The sequence below is a fragment of the Myxocyprinus asiaticus genome, chromosome 30, assembly GCF_019703515.2.
Source record: "Myxocyprinus asiaticus isolate MX2 ecotype Aquarium Trade chromosome 30, UBuf_Myxa_2, whole genome shotgun sequence".
Classification (NCBI taxonomy): domain Eukaryota; kingdom Metazoa; phylum Chordata; class Actinopteri; order Cypriniformes; family Catostomidae; genus Myxocyprinus; species Myxocyprinus asiaticus.
This window is the reverse complement of record NC_059373.1, coordinates 34,849,344-34,869,271: the sequence shown is the minus strand read 5'-3', so window position 1 is coordinate 34,869,271 and position 19,928 is coordinate 34,849,344. Positions and strand designations below refer to the sequence as shown.

General features: G+C 36.8%; 1 protein-coding gene across 2 annotated transcripts in view; it reads right to left on the bottom strand.

The window, feature by feature from the left end:
* Window positions 1-10,442: 10,442 nt before the first annotated feature.
* The window catches only part of ptp4a3a (protein tyrosine phosphatase 4A3a), a 60,910-nt gene continuing 51,424 nt past the window's right edge, over window positions 10,443-19,928 (bottom strand). For both annotated transcript variants that reach the window (XM_051664017.1, XM_051664016.1), the window contains exons 5-6: window positions 16,404-16,478; window positions 10,443-11,747 (exon numbers count right to left, since the gene is read on the bottom strand). In XM_051664017.1, coding sequence (XP_051519977.1) covers window positions 11,630-11,747; window positions 16,404-16,478 — 193 coding nt within the window. In that variant the 3' untranslated portion in view covers window positions 10,443-11,629. The remainder of the gene's footprint in view (window positions 11,748-16,403; window positions 16,479-19,928) is intronic.

Here is a 19,928-nt window from a genome sequence, read left to right as displayed (position 1 = left end):
AAGCAAGCATTCTGTTCCTGGGTCATGTAATTTCTAAAGAAGGACTACGTCCCAGCCCAGATCATCTGACTGCCATTGCAGAAGCACCTCGACCTACAGACATGGTAGCTTTACGTTCTTTCCTGGGACTTGCTTCATGGTTCAACAAATTTCTTCCAAACTATGCTACTGTGGTTGAGCCGCTGAGGCAGATGCTCAGAGCTGATGCACAAACACCATTACAGTGGAGTAAACAGACTGTTGAGAGCTTTGATACACTTAAGAGAATACTGCTGGAGAGTCCTGTTCTCGCTATTTATGATCCTTCCCTGCCCACATTCATTTCTACAGATGCCTCGGGTTATGGCCTTGGCGCTGTTCTGACACAGCTACATCCTGATGGTGTCGAAAGTGTGATAGCTTTTGCGTCCAGGACTCTATCAACATCTGAGAGGAAATACTCTACCGTGGAGAAGGAGGCACTTGCGTGTGTTTGGGCGGTAGAAAAGTGGAGAACGTATGTGTGGTGACATCGGTTCACTTTAAGAACTGATCATCAGGCCCTTACCACTCTTCTCTCCACAAAGGGCATGAATAGAGCAGGCATGAGGGTAGCTCGTTGGTCTGCTAGGCTCCTGTGCTTCCAGTATGATGTACAGTACCGTCCAGGTAGTAAAAACTGTGTGGCGGATTGTCTCTCACGTATGCCGCTGTGCCACACAGACACCACTGCATCCATTGAACAGGATTTGATTTGTGAAATCGCAGAAATTCAGCCATTTCAGACTGCGTTGCCGCTAGTGGATTTTAAAGCTGAATGCGAGGACTGTCCAGAACTGTCACAGTTATGCTAGACTATTCAGTCAGGTTGGCCTAAACTGCAAAAGTCTGTCTCCAGTGACTTACGTCCATATTTCCCTATTAGACATGAACTGGTTTTTGAATCTCCATTGATTTTCAGAGGGAATCGTTTGATTGTTCCTACTGCACTTCGGTCACACGAGGAACATCAGGGGCTGGTGCGCACCAAACAGCATTTGAGAGAGTTGTATTGGTGGCCACGAATGGACGATCTTGTTCACAAAATCCTATCTGTGTGTGTGACCTGCTAGGCCAGTGATTAATCAGCCAAAATGTTCACAGCTCCAATGCAGCTGGTGGAGCTCCTGAAAGGCTTGTTTTTAACTAGGTAAGGGTCCAAGCTGTTGTTTAAAGACTATAAATGGACAATACAGGCACTAGATGTAGACATTTTATACCTAAAATAATAAAATAACTATTTTTCCTGCATCCTGCTGTACTTCCCTCAATAAGCATTCAGTGATGAACTGATAGCTATATAAAAAAAAGCTACCATCTGTCTATCATGACTTTCTCTGATAATTTTGAAAGAAACTTACATACCACATTCCATGACAGAAGGATTTAAAGTTCTTTTTTCGTTTTTCAAAGGCAACGTGTGCGTGTGTTTGTGTTTGTGAGTCTGTTTGTGCTTGAGAGTGTGTGAGTGTGTTACTTAAAGAGAGTAAACTGAGAGCAAAACTGTACATACATGCATACCTACATACAAACAAAGTCTTAATTCATGTCTTTCAGTTTTATTCATATTATTTTAGTATTCACACATATCATTTTTATATAATAATTTTTTTTTTTAAACTAATTTTTCATATTGTTATTTGTCAAATTGTTTAATTTTATGTTGTGTGCTATATTGTCTCACAGGTTAGAGATAAAGAGTTTCAATTTCAAGTTCTTCAATGTCATGGAATGATGTTGTGAAGAAATAATTGTCCATTGACTTTGCATGATATAGTAACACTTGTTGAATTACTGCTGGTCATACAAAGTCAGACTGAGCATTGAGAAAGACAATTAAGATTATTCAATAAACTCTGCTCATTTTTAACATCACTTCGTGTCCTGTCTTCTTCTGTATTCCTCCTGCTGACTCTTGGGCTGGTAGGAGAGTGAGTTAACATAAGCTGTTGATGTTGACTGGTTTTGGATATCAGACAGAACTCTGATATATGGATATCTTCTGACGGAGAGGGAGGTCTTGTGTACACTGGATCTAACATGCATTTTCACTGCCTCATGTTTTCATATTCTAAGCATATCATTGAATACTGTACATGGTATCACATCTCTGTCTATAGGATATATACATAGGCGGTGGGTGAACGAATTGCAGGGTAAGGGTACATAAAATAAAGTAAATAAATAAATAACATTTAAAATACAAATACATTTTTCCCATCTGAATCCATTCATTCATTTCAAGATTTTCTAATTGCAGGTTCTGCCTACTGTACAATGTTCACACTCCATACAAAACACTCCAAATGAATAAATAGTTGATTATTGTTATTTGCACAGACACCAGTATTCATATTGATTATTATACATCTCAAATTGAGGCCTATCAATCCATTATTCTTTATATATTCAGTCTCTTTATTAGGGCTGGGTATCGCCAGACACCTCACGATACGATACGTATCACCATACATATGTCACGATTTGATATATCACGATACATCACAATATCATGATTAAATGCAGTTATGATTCACAAGCTCTTGATTAAATTCCAATTAATTTGGGTATATTTCAATTATAATGTCCAAGTTTGCTCAAATATGAAAGAAATGATTAATGCCACTCTTATTTAGACAATCTGCTTTATCTTTATAGAACTGTTGGACATTATAATAATTTATAATTTTATAATTATATTTATTTATCACACATTATACATTTGCACATATACAGTGAAATTCTTTTTTTCACATATCCCAGCTAAGCTGGGGTCAGAGTGCAGGGTCAGCCATGATAGGGCGCCCCTGGAGTAGATAGGGTAGCAGACAAGAGCCCTTTTTCACAGTTTATTCTCCTGGATCTCTTTCTTCTGAGCCTCTGAATTTTTGTCTGTAAAAAATATTCATGCATTCCCCCATTGTCTGTTGTATATTTATGTTTACTACATGTTTCCATCACTGGTTACATTTATGTTAAACTTTTCTATTCTAAGTCCAGGGGTGGTAGCCAGCGTATTTTACCACTGAGCTACCCAGGCCCCAGCGGGACATTTTTATCATCTAAGCACTCCGGACATCCCGGCTCAAACACCCACAGGAATGACTGAGCACCCACGGAAAAGCACGAGATATTCCCCATTAATTTTCTCCATAGGCATTTCAAAAAAAGATTTGTTGAAAGATGACTAAGACTTTTTGAAATTAAAACTCCATTTGTTACATCATAATTTTCTGTAAAGCTGCTTTGAGACAATGCATTGTGAAATGTGCTAAGCAAATAAAAATGACTTGACTTCATCAATATTTCTCAGCCTTGACACACACGAGAAAGTTTGTGAATCGCCTATATGGTTTATACCCGGCACTGTAAAGACACAGCAAATTTAGTCAAAAGCATGTATTTCAGTACCACAACAAATAAACGGCAGATTTATAACAAACAAAACACACAGACATATATTTTACTTATATTATTATAAATATATTGACTGTCCGGAGGAAATCAGAAACATAGCTGGCAAGCTCCATGGCACAGAAATGTATTAAACAAAATGATATATACCCAAACAGATATTTGCTATCCTACGGAAGCTCTGAACTGCACGGTGAAAAAAATAAAAATAAATAGTGTCTGTTCCTTCCTGAGCCTAAGTCTTAAATTTTTTTCTCTCTTCCTAATTTTTTTTTCTCTCTTCAAAAAAAGTTTTTTTTCTCTCTTTTTAAAAAAAAGTTTTTTCTCTCTTCAAAATAGTTTTTTTCTCTCTTAAATTTTTTTTTCTCTCTTCAAAAAAATGCATGATAATAAACACACGCTCATGATAATAAACATCGGGGAGAGAGAAAAAAAAATTTTAGGAAGAGAGAAAAAATTTAAGACTTAGGCTCAGGAAGGAACTGAGACACAATTTCTTTTTTTTTTTTTTTCACTCATATTTTTTTTCCACTGTGCGGTTCAGAGCTTCCGTACTATCCTCATAAATAAAGCAAATGCTTTACTCTTTCTCTCTCTCTCTCTCTCTCTCTCTCTCTCTCTCTCACTCACACACACACACACACACACACACACACACACACACGTGTAAATACATTCACACACAGCTAGCCAAATTACGTGTCCGATACATAACTGCACCATAAATTGATGACCAAACCTTCGTCGTGGCAACGTAACTGATTACATTGTGACAACCAGAAAAGTGAAATTCCTGGATTTGGTGCCACAACGTAATTTTAGAATAGTGCCAGTCTGTCATGACGACATTGTAGCAACATCGAGGATCAATAGTTGTTTGTTTCTTTACCAGTTGGTAATTTTTGCTTTTAATGAGTATTCTATGGGCAGACATGCAGTAGCCTAACCTAATTTATGTCCTCATTTGCCTAACATTAATTTAAAGGCTATTTAAACAGTTGTGCATGCACAAACACAGACTCAAAATTAATGTACTTCATATATTTTTACAGAGAACAGAGAAACAAAATGCAACAATAAAAGAAATGAAGACATATAACCACAGGATTTCAATGAAATTACAAGCCTAAATGACTTCTGTGCTCATTTTAAACTCTGCTTAGAGCAACTTAACAGCTAATGCCTTAATACATTTGTTAATTTAATTTAAAGCCATTTTAAAAATATATAAAAATGGTTAATGACTTCATTACAATATAATCTTCAGACCAGTCGCGAGTTTGAATCCAGGGTGTGCTGAGTGACTCCAGCCAGGTCTCCTAAGCAACCAAAATGGCCTGGTTGCTAGGGAGGGTAGAGTCATATGGGGTAAGCTCCTCATGATCGTGATTAGTGGTTCTCGCTCTCAATGGGGCGCATGGTAAGTTGTGCGTGGATCACGGAGAGTAGCATGAGCCTTCACATGCTGGGAGTCTCTGCAGTGTCATGCACAATGAGCCACGTGATAAGATGCGTGGATTGACTCTCTCAGAAGCGGAGGCAACTGAGACCTGTCCTGCGCCACCCGGATTGAGGTGAGTAACCGCGCCACCACAAGGACCTACTACGTAGTGGGAACTGGGCATTCCAAATTGGGGAGAAAAGGGGATAAAAAAACAAAAAACAAAAACAAATAGCATTATCCTGGACACTTATAAACATTTGGTATAATGTTAGCGGACATTTCAGGTGATTAAAGCTGCCAAATAATCACAGATGCAAAAATATTAACAGAACTTCAACTAGAAGAAAATTTTTTACTTAACCAGTCTGATGTGGCTGTTGAACACTGAATGATACTGTAGCAATTATTAAACTGCTACAACACAAATCTGTCATAGAAATTTAAACTATTTATACACAGACACTAATTGCAATTTAAAAAGTCACAGGTGTGGGAAATTAACCTTTAATTGCCATTTAAACCTGTGTGTGTCACCTTGTGTGTTTGTAACAAGGCCAAACATTCAAGGGTATGTAAACTTTTGATCAGGGCCAGTTGGATGATTTCTGTTATCATTATGATTTAAAAAGGAGCCAAACAACTATGTGATAATAAATGGCTTCATATGATCACTATCCTTAAATAAATGACAGTTTATTTGCATGATCAGTCATATTTTCAAAATCGATGCCAAAATGTCACAATTTCTGCCAGGGTATGCAAACTTTTGAGCACAACTGTAATCCCAGATTTATGGTTTATTGTTCTTATTCTATTCAATTCTACAGATGTTAAAATCTAAAACAGATATTTCCTACTGACACACTAAAGCAAAAGATAGAAAATAACCATCTTAAGACAAATGTTTTTGTGAACCATCTAATGTGCCTGAGACTTTGCACAGTACTGTAAATGTAAACAATGATAGAAACATGTTTATTATTGGAAAGAAAACAGAAATATTCATCAGAAAATGGGGGTATATATGAATATGTTTTACAGACAAAACTTCAGAAGCTCAGAAGAAAGAGATCCAGGAGAAGGAAAGGTTGTCTGGCCAAGAAACTGTGAAAGAGGGCTCTAAAGGCTCTCTTAAAGCTGCACATGACATCATCTGGAGATTCTCTTGATTTCCTGGAAAGAGGGATACAGAGAATGACTATATAAAGAATGATGGATTGACAGGCCTCAATTTGAGATGTGTAATTATCAATATGAATATGTCTGTGCAAATAACAATAATCTAAAATGTATTCATTTGGAGTGTTTTGTATGGAGTGTGAATATTATACAGTAGGTAGAACCTGCAGTTTGAAATAAATTAATGTATGGATTCAGATAGGAAAAATGTATTGCATTTTAAATGTTATCTATTTATTTCTTTACTTAATTTTATTTACGTACCCTTATCCTGCAATTAATTCACCCACCGCCTATGTATATATCCTATAGACAGAGATGTGATACCATGTACAGTATTCAGTGATATGCTTAGAATATGAAAACATGAGGCAGTGAAAATGCATGTTAGATCCAGTGTACACAAGACCTCTCTCTCCGTCAGAAGATATCCATATATCAGAGTTCTGTCTGATATCCAAAACCAGTCAACATCAACAGCTTATGTTAACTCACTCTCCTACCAGCCCAAGAGTCAGCAGGGGGAATACAGAAGAAGACAGGACACGAAGTGATGTTAAAAATGAGCAGAGTTTATTGAATAATCTTAATTGTCTTTCTCAATGCTCAGTCTGACTTTGTATGACCAGCAGTAATTCAACAAGTGTTACTATATCATGCAAAGTCAATGGACAATTACTTCTTCACAACATCATTCCATGACATTGAAGAACTTGAAATTGAAACTCTTTATCTCTAACCTGTGAGACAATATAGCACACAACATAAAATTAAGGAATTTGACAAATAACAATATGAAAAATGAGTAAAAAATGATTATATAAAATGATATATGAATAATAAAATAATAGAAAAAAATTGAAAGAAATGAATTAAGACTTTGTATGTATGTCTGTACAGTATGTTTGCTCTCTTTAAGTAACTCACAAGCACCCTTTGCCTTTGAAAAATGAAAACAGAACTTGTGTCATAGAATGTGTTAAGTGATATGTTTCTTTAATAATTATCAGTGAAAGTCATGATAGACAGGTAGTAGCTTTTTGTTTTTAGTTCATCACTCAGAATGACTTAGAATAGCCTACAACACCTTTCTCTGAATGCTTATTGAGGGAAGTACAGCAGGATGCAGGAAAAGTTGAGTATTGTTTTAGGTATAAAATATCTACATCTATATATTATCTAGCCTGTATTGTCAATTTATAGTCTTTAAACAACAGCTTGGACCCTTACCTAGTTAAAAACAAGCTAATTTCAAAACGTTGATATTACGTCAGGTCGTCACGTGGGTCGCCCGCCGTGTATGATGCTTAAATCACAAGCAGTGTTGCCAACTTAGCGACTTTGTTGTTAGATTTAGCGGCTTTTCAGACCTCTTTAGCGACTTTTATTCAAAAAAGCGCCTAACGACAAATCTAGCAACGTTTTGGACAACGCTTCACTACCTTCCATAGAAGAAAGTCGCCAGTACTGCTCCGCGAGCGCGTAGTCTTGCTTTCCTGCCCGGACTTGGAGGCACACCTCTCTCTGCGTCTACTCTGTTCAGTGAGACTGACAGAGAGAGAGAGGTGAGCAGGTGAGAAGACGGAGCAGCACAATCAGTTGACCGCACGGCAGCTGACATAGACGTGAATGAGCTGCGCATGTGCAAACAGCGTTGTCAAGGACCAATCACGAATCTGTATTGTTTGCTCCCTTTTGTTTTAAATTTAAAGAGTTTAATTTGACCGTTTATTTTTATTCTTTTCATGCACTTAATCACAAGAGATTTTTAGACTGTTGTTCATTCCTGTTTCTGAACTCTCTGAATTCAGACACTTACTTAGACAATAAAATAATGAATTTTTGTACATATGCACATAGTGGTTTGTTATGGCTGAGCGCTGTGTGAGAGAAAAGATAAGAAAGTTTCTGTCACTTCTAACATGTAAAGGGTGGACAAGAATATGCTAACATAATCTAGCGACATTTAGCGACTTTTCGAGCAGGCTTTAGCTACTTTCATTTGAAACTAGTTGGCAACACTGAGCACAAGACGTTCGTTTACACGTTCGGTTAGGCCGGTCGGTCGATCTGACACTTGGTTTTGGCACGGAGTTCCCGCCATACTGTCTGTTCTGTCTTGTCTGACCATGCACTGTCAGTGTCCTCTTTGCTCCGCGACGTTATCACTGTGTGAGAAAAGGGACGTTTGCCGTGAGAGCGTGAGAACAGTGTCAATTGCGTGATTCTCACGCACAGTGCGTGAGAGTTGGCAGCCCTGCATTATATGGACTATTTTTGGCATTTATGATGAGCATATTCATAAGTCTCAAGGTAATGGATACTCACAGACTTCCCAAAATGTGCAGTGAGCAGAGAGATGCAAAGAACAGCCACAATGCCCTTATAGGAATTTTCTTTTTCTTCATTATCTAAAACCACCCAAGTTAAATCTATTATCTATTAATATCATGTTTTAAGATAAAAGTAAGCAGTGGCATCCAATGAGTGATACTTGATGGATAGGTCAAGAGAGTCTTTTGTCTTCAGATTCCAATCATGTTCCATAAATGCCATATACAGAATTGTCTGCTTCAGGGATTCAAATTAGAAAAGAGCTCTGTATTAAAAGTTTTATAAAAGAAAATTATTATTCATTTATTGTAATAAATTAAGTCACTTTATTAATACTGTATGTGTGGCACAATCAAAAAATTCCCACTTTACTGAAAATCCTTCAAAGATTTATAAATATGTTCAGGATTTATAACTGTATTTTCACATCTACAATTTTATATTCAGAATTTATAACTATATATTTGCATTTATAACTATATATTCAGAAATTATAACTAGACATTTACATTTATAACTATAGCCTACATTCTTAAAAACAAAGGTGCCACAAAGAACCAAAAAGGGTGTTTCGCAGCGATGCCATTCATAAATTATAACTATATATTCAGGATTTATAACTATTTATTCGGATTTACAATAATATTCAGATTTATAACTATATATTTGTATTTGCAAATATATATTCAGATTTGTAACTATCTTTTCTGATTTATAATTATATAGTCAGATTTTATAACTATATATTCGGAATTTTGGATTTACAAGTATACATTCGGAATCAGATTTATAAACATATTAGGATTTACAATTATTTATTCAGGATTTATAAATACGCTGTATATTCAGAGTTATAAATGGCCGAAGTTCAGGCATGAAACTCTACATGGCATGAGCTGATCGGTTCTTTGAACTTGTGATCTGTTAGCCAATCGGCTCGCTCACACGTGACATGTTAATCCAATCGGCTCGCATGGTGTAAGCTGACTGGTCCTTTGACGTGTAATTGGCTAGCCAATTAATTTGTGTACTTTCTTTTTGTCTAACATTTAAATTGCTCTGTTTTGCAGGTAAGCCGGTTTCACTGCAGCATGCTGCAAGAATATTTCTCTGAAACCCTCCGCCACCCTAGCTCCACATGTCCAGATCTGCTTCATCTGCTACACAAGTTCTGGGATTGTTTGTCATGTCTTATTGTGCAGCAGCAGCAGCAGCATGTCCTACAGCATGTCTTGTATTTGTCAAATTGTGAAGCAACAGCAGCATGTCCATATGCTAACAGAGTATATGTCTGTGTATGTTCTAGCATTAGCAAGTCTTCATATAGCAGCAGCAGCATTAGCAGATCTAGTCCACCAAGCCTAAAATCCTATCAAAATATCATACCAATATTAACATGCTAAATCTTTCATGACATAAGTATATATTCATAATTGATGTATTATGTATTTATTTCCTGTTTGGCACCACGTAATAAATATATATATATATATATCTTTGACACAAAGTACAAAATTGTTGACTCTGTTAAATGTGCTGTGTTGATACTGTATAAGTGTATTAGCCATTTTTTAACTCACCTTCAACCCTGTAACATTCAACCCTGACACATTTTTAATGTAACAGGCTTGCATGTTTAAAAAATAAATAAATAAACATTATAATTCCAAATAATTTTTAATTTAATTCGAATTCCTAAAATCCTCTAAAGGCAATAAGAAACTATATTTAACCAGTCGTATTTTTTGCATGTGAAATATAAGTACGTAGCATGTACAAATTACGCAAAGCAAGTGCACTGAATCTTTCCCCTTTCCAGTTTAGATGCATACTTTTATATGTAAGCTATATGCAAAGACAATGCAAAAATGAATGAGGAAATGTGAGAGAACATTCCCTATGGGATGTCTTTTCTCCACCAATCAGTTAGTGACTGCTGTTTTAGCAAGGACATTTTGAGTCCTCATCCTGCAGATGGCAGTATGGGAATATTCTGAAGTTCTGTAAACTCCTTACACATTGTGTAGTCATCTCATGAAAAAACACAAGAAGATTCATCATTGCAATAGCCTTTATTTGTATTATGCAACTGGTGGACTTTCCGTCTTCTGTGGAACAAAAAAAGGAGTTATATATGGAAGAATGTCCATGTGATTCTTGTCCAAACAATGAAAGTGAATGGTGACAATATCTGTGAAGCAAGATTTTCAGTAAATAATAACTTACATTTCAGTTGGTTCCTCACACAAAGCTATCATATGGCTTCAGAAGACCTAGAATAAAGTGCAAGAGTCGCATGGACTACATTTATGGTGTTTTTTTCTCCTTTTTGAAGCTTGACAGCTCCTGGGTCCCTTCCACTTTCATTGTATGGAAAACAGAACCTTGAACATTCATCAAAGTTTCTCTCTTTGTGTTCCATAGAAGTACTTAAGTCATAAAGGCTTGAAACTAAATTTTTAACAATCCCTTCAATTCAGGCCTGCAATTGTCCTATCACATTAAAATTACTCCAATAAACCAGAAGTTTGATATGGAAAGAACAAGTTTAGCACAAAAACATTCATAAGAAGCATTTTTGAGCCTTCATAGACACAGGCCTTCATCTAGCTTTCAGAAACCATTTAGTGTCTGGTACTCAACTCTATTGGAAACAGCATTTTCTATTTCTATTATGAAATAGAAATATTGTTCACATGAGCCCTTCATCAATCCACTTCTACCATTGTTTGCTCAACAGCATCAAAGTATCAAAGAAAAAGGTCAGAAGTGGAAAGATTTGTGCTTAAAACTGAAAGTATTAAGGACTGTAGTCATCTAAAACTCTGACTCCTGGCAGGGGAGAGCAGGAATAGTGGTAGAAACAAAAACAAGAGAGCGAGAAAGCACACATTTTCCACGATTCACATTGTTTTACACCAGCTGGCTCCTTCAGACAAATCACAATCATTTGAGGCATGATTAGGGTGTCATGTCAGTCCAGATGCAGGGTCAAAGGCCATAGGCTGCTTTTGGCCTATCTCATTGATCTTGGAGATACACAGCCTTTTAGTGACCACCGAAGTGGTGCATCTTAAAAAGGTCATGGCAGTATCCACTCCACAGAGTGAGGATTTAGGCACCAGTGGGGTTTTCAACTTCAACCAGACCGAATCAGTTTGTATTTGAATAGCAAATCAGCAAAGTGCATCAGTGGTGGCCCAGTCCATTCGGTTCAGCTCGATTAGGGTGAGGATGCAGTCACATGATGCAGCACTTGTTCTTGAAAATGTGCGGGTGCTTGTAGCGCAGTCTCTGTTTGGGACGATATTTCTCTAGGTAGGTAAGCTGCTTGCTGTTTATCGCACCCCTGCGCTTCCTATGAAAGCAAAAAACAGCCATTAGCAAATTAAAGTCGTGCAGATCACAGTTACAGTGTTGATTTATCTTACAGCTGACCCTTCGCTAAGCACGGCCCAAAAATGTTACTGACCAATCTTACCTAAGCAACTGTTGTAGTCTGCCATTTTATCATACAATATGTTCTTTTTGGTAACACTTTACAATAAGGTTCCTTATGTTAACTAATAACTAATGTTAACAAATTGAACCTTATTGTAAAGTGTTACCCTATTTTCTAATGCAAGTCTTTGAAAGTCCTGTGTGTTTTAATAGTAAACAGGATTACAAAGAAAAAACAAAAATCAAAATAGTTAATATTTTTAATAATTAACTACTAAAAAAAGTCATACGTTATTAACGGTTCCAGCATTTTAAAGTGATGTCACAAACAAATCATTGAGTTTTGAATAAATTAAATTAGACTAGTAGTTTGACCTGTTTCTCTAATGTGTTTGAATCAGTGGCTGGATTAAAACACTCATACAGGTCACATACAAGTCTTGAGAAAAGGAAGGATCACAAAGCTAATTTAATGACATGCTCTTGGGGAAACTAAATGGTGAAATAAACAGCATATAAAAATCATTTCAATAATTTACAGTGACTCAGGGGTGCACAACAAAAAATAAGTAAAGCAAATAAACATAAAAAATAAATAAACCACAGCACCGCAATAAGAGTTCTGGTAGAAACCTAACCAAGTATGAGTTGTACAGAGCACTTCAGGGCAAATAAATGCAGCATTTGTATAAATACTCTTTTTTCTCTGATAAATCTTGTGCTGTGGCTGATTTATGTTGTGTTGTGGCTTAATTTTGTTGTGTTGCGGCTTAATTTTGTTGTGTTGTGGCTTTTCTATTGTGTTGTGGCTTATTTCAGTTGTGTTGTGGCTTATTTCTGTTGTGTTGTGGCTTTTCCATTGTGTTGTGGTTTATTTTTGTTGTGTTGTGGCTTATTTCTGTTGTGTTGTGGCTTTTCCATTGTGTTGTGGTTTTTGTTGTGTTGTAGCTTATTTCTGTTGTGTTGTGGCTTATTTCCATTGTACTGTGGCTTATTTCATTGTGTTGTGGCTTATTTCTGTTGTGTTGTGGCTTTTCCATTGTGTTGTGGCTTATTTCCATTGTGTTGTGGCTTATTTCTGTTGTGTTGTGGCTTTTCCATTGTGTTGTGGTTTATTTTTGTTGTGTTGTATCTTATTTCTGTTGTGTTGTGGCTTATTTCCATTGAGCTGTGGCTTATTTCATTGTGTTGTGGCTCATTTCTGTTGTGTTGTGGCTTATTTCCATTGAGCTGTGGCTTATTTCTGTTGTGTTGTGGCTTATTTCCGTTGTGTTGTGGCTTATTTCCATTGAGCTGTGGCTTATTTCATTGTGTTGTGGCTTATTTTTGTTGTGCTGTGGCTTATTTCCATTGTGTTGTGGCTTTTCCGTTGTGTTGTGACTTATTTCTGTTGTGTTGTGGCTTTTCCATTGTGTTGTGGCTTATTTCTGTTGTGTTATGGCTTATTTTTGTTGTGTTGTGGCTTATTTCCGTTGTGCTGTGGCTTATTTCTGTTGAGTTGTGGCTTATTTCTGTTGAGTTGTGGCTTTTCCATTGTGTTGTGGCTTATTTCTGTTGTGTTATGGCTTATTTTTGTTGTGTTGTGGCTTATTTTAGTTGTGTTGTGGCTTTTCCGTTGTGTTATGGCTTATTTCAGTTGTGTTGTGGCTTTTACATTGTGCTGTGTATTTTTGTTGTGTTGTGGCTTTTACATTGTGTTGTGGCTTATTTCTGTTGTGTTGTGGCTTATTTCTGTTGTGTTGTGGCTTTTCCATTGTGTTGTGGCTTATTTCTGTTGTGTTATGGCATATTTTAGTTGTGTTGTGGCTTTTCCATTGTGTTATGGCTTATTTCAGTTGTGCTGTGGCTTTTACATTGTGCTATGGCTTATTTTTGTTGTGTTGTGGCTTTTCCTTTGTGTTGTGTCTTATTTTTGTTGTGTTGTGGCTTATTTCTGTTGTGTTGTGGCTTTTCCATTGTGTTGTGGCTTATTTTTGTTGTGTTGTGGCTTATTTCAGTTGTGTTGTGGCTTTTCCATTGTGTTGTGGCTTATTTCTGTTGTGGTGTGTCTTTTCCATTGTGTTGTGGCTTATTTCTGTTGTGGTGTGTCTTTTCCATTGTGTTGTGGCTTATTTCTGTTGTGTTGTGGCTTTTCCATTGTGTTGTGGCTTAATTTTGTTATGTTACAGCTTATTTCCATTGTGCTGTGGCTTATTTTTTTTGTGTTGTGTCTTATTTTTGTTGAGTGGAAGCTTAATTTTATTATGTTACAGCTTATTTCCATTGTGTTGTGTCTTCATTTTGTTGTGTTTTATCTTATTTTTATTGTGTTGTGCCTTATTTCCATTGTGTTGTGGCTTATTTTTTGTGTTATGGCTTATTTCTGTTGTGCTGTGGCTTATTTCTGTTGTGTTGTGGCTTATTTCTATTGTGTTGTGGCTTACTTCTGTTGTGTTGTGGCTTACTTCTATTGTGTTGTGGCTTACTTCTGTTGTGTTGTGGCTTTTCCATTGTGTTGTGGCTTATTTCTGTTGTGTTGTGGCTTTTCCATTGTGTTGTGGCTTTTCCATTGTGTTGTGGCTTATTTTTGTTTTGTTGTGGCTTATTTTTGTTGTGTTGTGGCTTATTTCTGTTGTGTTGTGGCTTTTCCATTGTGTTGTGGCTTATTTCTGCTGTGCTGTGGCTTTTTTCTGTTGTGTTGTGGCTATTTCAGTTGTGTTGTGGCTTTTCCATTGTGTTGTGGTTTATTTTTGTTGTGTTGTGGCTTATTTCAGTTGTGTTGTGGCTTTTCCATTGTGTTGTGGTTTATTTTTGTTGTGTTGTGGCTTATTTTTGTTTTGTTGTGGCTTATTTCCATTGTGTTGTGGCTTATTTTTGTTGTGTTGTGGCTTATTTCTGTTGTGTTGTGGCTTTTCCATTGTGTTGTGGCTTATTTCAGTTGTGTTGTGGCTTATTTCTGCTGTGCTGTGGCTTTTTTCTGTTGTGTTGTGGCTTATTTCAGTTGTGTTGTGGCTTTTCCATTGTGTTGTGGTTTATTTTTGTTGTGTTGTGGCTTATTTCAGTTGTGTTGTGGCTTTTCCATTGTGTTGTGGTTTATTTTTGTTGTGTTGTGGCTTATTTTTGTTTTGTTGTGGCTTATTTCCATTGTGTTGTGGCTTATTTTTGTTGTGTTGTGGCTTATTTCTGTTGTGTTGTGGCTTTTCCATTGTGTTGTGGCTTATTTCAGTTGTGTTGTGGCTTATTTCTGCTGTGCTGTGGCTTTTTTCTGTTGTGTTGTGGCTTATTTCTGTTGTGTTGTGGCTTTTCCATTGTGTTGTGGTTTATTTTTGTTGTGTTGTGGCTTATTTCAGTTGTGTTGTGGCTTTTCCATTGTGTTGTGGCTTATTTCTGTTGTGTTATGGCTTATTTCAGTTGTGTGGTGGCTTAATTTTGTTATGTTACAGCTTATTTTCATTGTGCTGTGGCTTATTTCTGTTGTGTTGTGGATTTTCCATTGTGTTGTGGTTTATTTTTGTTGTGTTGTGGCTTATTTCAGTTGTGTTGTGGCTTTTCCATTGTGTTGTGGCTTATTTCTGTTGTGTTGTGGCTTATTTTAGTTGTGTTGTGGCTTTTCTGTTGTGTTATGGCTTTTCTGTTGTGTTATGGCTTATTTCTGTTGTGTTGTGGCTTTTACATTGTGTTGTGGCTTATTTTTGTTTTGTTGTGGCTTTTTTATTGTTTGTGTCTTCATTTTGTTGTGTTGTGTATTATTTTTATTGTGTTGTGGCTTATTTCCATTGTGTTAAGACTTAATTTTATTGTGTTATGGCATAAATTTGTTGCGCTGTTTTTTTTTTTTTTTTTTTACGGTTGTGTTTTCAGCTTTTATTTGCTTTGTACTTTGGTTGTTTTGTGCACCCCTGGACCACCTTACAATATTCACAACATTGCTCAATTTTATATCAAAGCAAATGCGTAATCTTCACAAAAATAGTGTGAATGATTGATATATTTCACTCCGCTCTAGTTGCCGTGTCACTTATAATAGTATATAGAGTGGATATACACAGCATACTTTTTTCCCTTTTCCACATTTTTTAAATACATCTTGTGAAGAGCAACCAGAGGATAAATCATGTGTCATTTCCCAAATGAAAATGTATAACATCTGTAAGGACACCTACATTTGCTCCAAGGTAAATGTATTACTATTAATAATTTAACTCGGCTATTCTCTTCTTATTTAGCTGCTTGTTTTGATTATGATTGGTTTGATGAGTTTGTTTTGATTATGATTCTGAGATTTACTATGTAATTGAAGGATTTCATTCAAGAAAAACAGCAGACAAATGTGCTTTGCAATGTCTCTTTTCATTTCAGACCACGTACGAATAATAATCATTCAGTTATTACCAGTTTATTAAGTGCATTTTACTGCAAACTCTTACTCTGTGGAAATCTCGGATTCATTCCTATCGGACACTTTGTAAAGCTTGTCTAAATTTTAGCAGACTGAGAACTATTGTTATAGATCCAATAGTATAAATGAAACAGTTGACGTCAAGAGCTCAAGTTTTGTCATACTTGAATGAAGTCAAGAGAGAGCTAAACGTACTGTCTGATGAACTGGATGGCATCTTCATACTTCATCCCACTCTCAATCAGTGCCACGGCCACAAGTACTGGAGCTCTGATTAAAACATATAAAAAACACTTAGACACTACAACACAAAGCCACATAATTTGAGGAATCATTCAGGTCTGCACAGATGAGTTAGAAGCAAAAGTTTAATACTTACGGGTTTGTTAAAATCCATAACCCACCGTATAAGCAATAGTAATAGGGAGGCTTGCCTTAGCATACACCACTAATTATAAAAACTTTACTTTAAGACACTTTACTGGCAGGAATGCTCAATCATATGGTGTAACCCCAGTTCTGAACAGTATTTACCATCTGAATTGGATGAAAATAAACAAGTCAGGCCAAAAAAACTCTGGCACTCTTTCAAGAGTTGAAGCCGATTCCCTTTGGAAGTGGATGAAGTGCGTCAGAGACAGAGTTTTACTGCCCAAAAGACAAGAGCAGCGAGGCCAGACTACCTCCTCCTCCTCCTAACGTCACTCGCTGTTTTATAGCTGTCGTATGTGGTATTTTGTTTCGCCTGTACGTGCGACAATAGAGATCATAAATACATCATGTACCAGAGCTCCTTATAAGACACATACTATTTCATATTTATAACTGCATTAGTATGTTATGTTGTGGAGTAGTGGTTTTGAGAACAAGACATACGTTTTCTTTGTCAGTGATGATATTTCTGTGGTGGTGCTGAAAGGAATCCATGGGAGAAACCAAACCTGTTTAATTTGTACTGACTGCTTATTTATAAATAATTACTTGGGAAAACTCTAAGTAATGTTTATTTAATTGAGAAATACTTAAAGGAATAATTCACCCAAAAATTAAAATTCTGTCATTAACAAATACGGATTAGTGTGGATGTGTCCTAAGTTATGGGAATGATGTGAGGGTGAGTATGACTTTTACTTTAAACCTCCTAAACTCTGTGGATTGGGCTCTAAGATGCAAAATAATATTACGCTTAAAACTTTGAAGTACCTGGATAAATAAGTCAGGCATATGTGGTATCATTTGAAAGCTTAAAATCTGAACTTTTCACAGAACAAACTTTTACATTTAAGTTACATAAAATAACAAAATCAGGCCTGAAAACATCTGTGTCACAAATAAGTGCCACCTGGAGGTAATGTGTAGAAATACTAATATGAATTTAAAAGTCTTTTGCATAGCACTTAAATAGACAAGTCATTTATCAAATGAAAGCTCTCATTCTCAGGAATAAAACTGTTCACTTTATTTGTTACCCTAATATCACAGTTCATAAGATTTTCAAAAGAATCTCTAGGTGAAATATTATTTCTGCGAGACATCAAATTCAAACTTCTCTTTTATGCAACAACCACTGCTGCTGTAAGCCCCAAAGCTACAAATTTTATATCTTCTCATACCTTAGGCAGTTTTCTAAAAAATTAGCCATTTTGTACTTGTCTGCGAGCTTGCTTGTGCTAATAATCCAATATTACATCTCAGATGTCCAGGACAAAATATACAGTCCAGCGGGAAATTTGTGCTAAACAAATCATCAGAAAAATCTTTTATCGACTATTGATGATAACATTTTATATATATCTCATCAAAAAGGGGAGGATCAACTAGACTGAGCTTCTAGTCCACTCAGAAGCCGAGATATTCGATGCAACAGTAGAGGTGGTGCATGAACTGAAAATTAGACTGAATGATTATGGACGAGTGCATTTTTGAAGCTGAGATGCGTTGGAGCGCCACCTACATTTCAGATCTGCATATTGTGATGGAAGGGAATAGAGGAAAAATTATTTTGTGAATTGTATTGAGTGTGAAAAATCTCAGGTGTCAGCCCAAAAAGGCTACAAGCCATTATTTGAATTTAATTCATTGATATATATATATATATATATATATATATATATATATATATACATACACTATATTGCCAAAAGTATTCGCTCATCTGCCTTTAGACGCATTTGAACTTAAGTGACATCCCATTCTTAATCCATAGGGTTTCATATGACGTCGGTCCACCCTTTGCAGCTATAACAGCTTCAACTCTTCTGGGAAGGCTTTCCACAAGGTTTAGGAGTGTGTTTATGGGAGTTTTTGACTATTCTTCCAGAAGCGCATTTGTGAGGTTGGACGAGAAGGCCTGGCTCGCAGTCTTCGCTCTAATTCATCCCAAAGGTGCTCTATCAGGTTGAGGTCAGGACTCTGTGCAGGCCAGTCAAGTTCTTCCACACCAAACTCGCTCATCCATGTCTTTATGGACCTTGCTTTGTGCACTGGTGCGCAGTCATGTTGGAACAGGAAGGGGCCATCCCCAAACTGTTCCCACAAAGTTGGGAGCATGGAATTGTCCAAAATCTCTTGGTATGCTGAAGCATTCAGAGTTCCTTTCACTGGAACTAAGGGGCCAAGCCCAGCTCCTGAAAAACAACCCCACACCATAATCCCCCCTCCACTAAACTTCACAGTTGGCACAATGCACAGACAAGTACCGTTCTCCTGGCAACTGCCAAACCCAGACTCGTCCATCAGATTGCCAGATGGAGAAGCGTGATTCGTCACTCCAGAGAACGCGTCTCCACTGCTCTAGAGTCCAGTGGCGGCGTACTTTACACCACTGCATCCGACGCTTTACATTGCACTTGGTGATGTATGGCTTGGATGCAGCTGCTCGGCCATGGAAACCCATTCCATGAAGCTCTCTACGCACTGTTCTTGAGCTAATCTGAAGGCCACATGAACTTTGGAGGTCTGTAGTGATTGACTCTGCAGAAAGTTGGCGACCTCTGCGCACTATGCGCTCTGTCATTTTACGTGGCCTACCACTTCGTGGCTGAGTTGCTGTCATTCCCAAATCGCTTCCACTTTGTTATAATACCACTGACAGTTGACTGTGGAATATTTAGTAGCGAGGAAATTTCACGACTGGACTTGTTGCACAGGTGGCATCCTATCACAGTACCACGCTGAAATTCACTGAGCTCCTGAGAGCAGCCCATTCTTTCACAAATGTTTGTAGAAGCAGTCTGCATGCCTAGGTGCTTCATTTTATACACCTGTGGCCATGGAAGTGATTGGAACACCTGAATTCAATTATTTGGATGGGTGAGCGAATACTTTTGGCAATATAGTGTATATATATATGAGAGAGAGAGAGAGATATTTAACTTTTAATTAAAGGAGTTTGTTCAATAGCATTTTAGTTTTAGCTTTGTTATCAACATTGGCACCAACAATAGTGAATTTCTGCTGCTTTCCATACTAACTGTTAAAGTGTATAATACTGAATGTTGGTTTTGAGAAAAACACTTTGTTTTTGCCTGTCAGTGATGGTATTTATGTGTTCAAGCTATAATAACACTGTATACCAAACTAAATGAGTTTGCTAAATAATGTTACTGAATAAAATAAGACCCTGAGGTAACCATGAGCTTTACTGTAACTATGAGCATTCTTTATGGTTAAAGAATCTTTGTCATGTGGGATAGACAGTCTGCCATAAAGGTCATGGAA